The sequence below is a fragment of the Xyrauchen texanus genome, chromosome 17 (genome assembly GCF_025860055.1).
Source record: "Xyrauchen texanus isolate HMW12.3.18 chromosome 17, RBS_HiC_50CHRs, whole genome shotgun sequence".
Classification (NCBI taxonomy): domain Eukaryota; kingdom Metazoa; phylum Chordata; class Actinopteri; order Cypriniformes; family Catostomidae; genus Xyrauchen; species Xyrauchen texanus.
The window spans coordinates 44,679,060-44,681,221 of record NC_068292.1 but is presented as its reverse complement, the minus strand read 5'-3'; the positions used below and the strand labels follow the sequence as shown (position 1 = coordinate 44,681,221).

The window sequence follows — 2,162 nt, the reverse complement described above, 5'->3', positions numbered from 1 at the left end:
AAAAACTTTTATTTTGAAAAGCTGAAAGTGTTGTTTTTAAAGAAATTTTATTTTGAAAAGACGAAAGCATTGCTTTTTAAAGAATTTTTATTTCAAAAAGCTGAGTGTTGTTTTTTTTAATAACTTTGATTTTGAAAAGACGAAAGTGCTGCTTTTTGAAATAACTTTTTTGGAAAAGCCAATAATGCTGCTTTTTAAAAATGTATTTACTTTGAAAATCTGAAAGTGCTGTTTTTATAAATACTTTTATTTTGAAAAGTCAAAATTGCTGCTTTTTAAATAACTTTTATTTTGAAAAGCTGAAAGTGCTGTTTTTTTTAAAAGGACATTTATTTTGAAAAGCCGAAAGTGCTGTTAATAAAGAACTTTTTTAATTTGTAAATAACTTTTATTTTGAAAAGCTGAAAGCGCATATCTTTCGTTTCGCTTCCGGTTGTGTGGTATCGGTCACTTGATTCTCTCAGCTCCGCGTTCATCGACAGTTTTGCAAGTTTTATTTAGTGAAACGGATCGTTTGAACATTATTCTGCTGTGCAACCTTATAATCGTCCAACATGGATAAAACCGTCGTGTTAAACTCAATGTTTGTCTTCCTAATGGTCAGTTTCGCGTTCTTTATTCCTGTGACGACGATATCAACAGCAGCAACAACAACATCAACGACTGTAACTACAACCCATCCCACTGTTCACAAACGTATGATCTTACCTACTTGAATTTGTATTTTCATACTTATTTAACTCCTTTATTGTTGTTGTTATCAATATGATAATTCTTGTAACTTACTGTGTATTAATCTCCAGCCTAAATACATGTGTGTGTATATATATATACACAATTAGACTATATTAATTACTACAGTGCTTCAGCTGTATTCATGTCTTTAAAGGAATATTCCAGGTTTAATACAACTTATGCTCAGTCTACAGCATTTGTGTCATAGTGTTGATTAGCACAAAAATGTATTTCGACTTGTTCCTCCTTTTCTTTAAAAAAAAAGCACAAATCTGTGTTCTGGTGAGACACTTCCAATGGAAGTCAATGGGGACGAGTCGAAATGTATTTTTGTTGTAATCAACATTATGCCGTATATGCTGTCGATTGAGTAACTTGTAATGAACCCGGAACATTGCTTTAAATTCAAAACGAAAGTGTGTTCATGTCTGAAGTGGATCATGCGGGTTGTTTTTAAAACAACGATCTTCACGGTTTGATTTTTAAAATGTTTTAAATATTCTTGCATCTCACCACAGCGTGCAACACCCTGACTTCCTGTGAGACGTGCCTCGCCAATGTTTCGGTGAGACACATCTAGTTTATATTAGCTGGATCATTCCTGTCATGCAGAAACATGCAAACATGCTGAAACAAGTTCGTGCAATTATTAATTATAACTTGAATGGACACAGGGGTGTTACTTCTGATATTTTTTAACCATCTTTTGAATTGTTGATATTATCATAGCAATGTACATAATTGTATCAAACAGGACTGATTGGTTAAAATTGACACAAACCGACGAATAGCACAAAAATCTTCAAATATTAATACTTACTGATGTGTGTCACTTCCTGGAGTTTGATGTCATTAGCTTATTTTTAAAGGGTATTAATCTGATTAAAACTATATTCCCAAGACAACATAGTTTAGATGAGAATATAAAAAATTAAGGATCAACTGGAATGTATATATTTAAGCAATATCACATGAGCAAGAGTGAGATATGGCCCTATATCAGCACTGCTGTGATTTGGCCGCAGGTCAAGTGTCATTGGTAATCATAGCAGTGCTGATATAGGGTCATATAGCACGATTGCGAGTGTGATATTGCTGGTTCAAAACAAATGATGCGTCTAAACCTCTGTTAGTAATTCAAAATGTTCACTTCAGAAATAGTATCACGGCTTGTGCTGTTTCTAACAAGTCATTGGATAAACAAGGATAGACGTGTGTGTGTGTGTGTGTGTGTGTGTGTGTGTGTGTGTGTGAGAGTGCGTGAGTGAGAGTGCGTGAGTGAGAGTGCGTGAGTGAGAGTGCGTGAGTGAGAGTGCGTGAGTGAGAGTGCGTGAGTGAGAGTGCGTGAGTGAGAGTGCGTGTGTGAGAGTGCGTGTGTGAGAGTGCGTGAGTGAGAGTGCGTGAGTGAGAGTGCGTGAGTGAGAGTG

At 35.4% G+C, this 2,162-nt stretch overlaps 1 protein-coding gene across 1 annotated transcript in view; it reads left to right on the top strand.

The window, feature by feature from the left end:
- The first annotated feature begins 421 nt into the window (after positions 1-421).
- Positions 422-2,162, top strand: part of LOC127658073 (pituitary tumor-transforming gene 1 protein-interacting protein) — a 33,613-nt gene continuing 31,872 nt past the window's right edge. The window contains 2 exon segments of the mRNA XM_052147173.1: positions 422-696; positions 1,254-1,300. Of these exon segments, the coding sequence (XP_052003133.1) occupies positions 555-696; positions 1,254-1,300 (189 nt within the window). The 5' untranslated portion in view covers positions 422-554.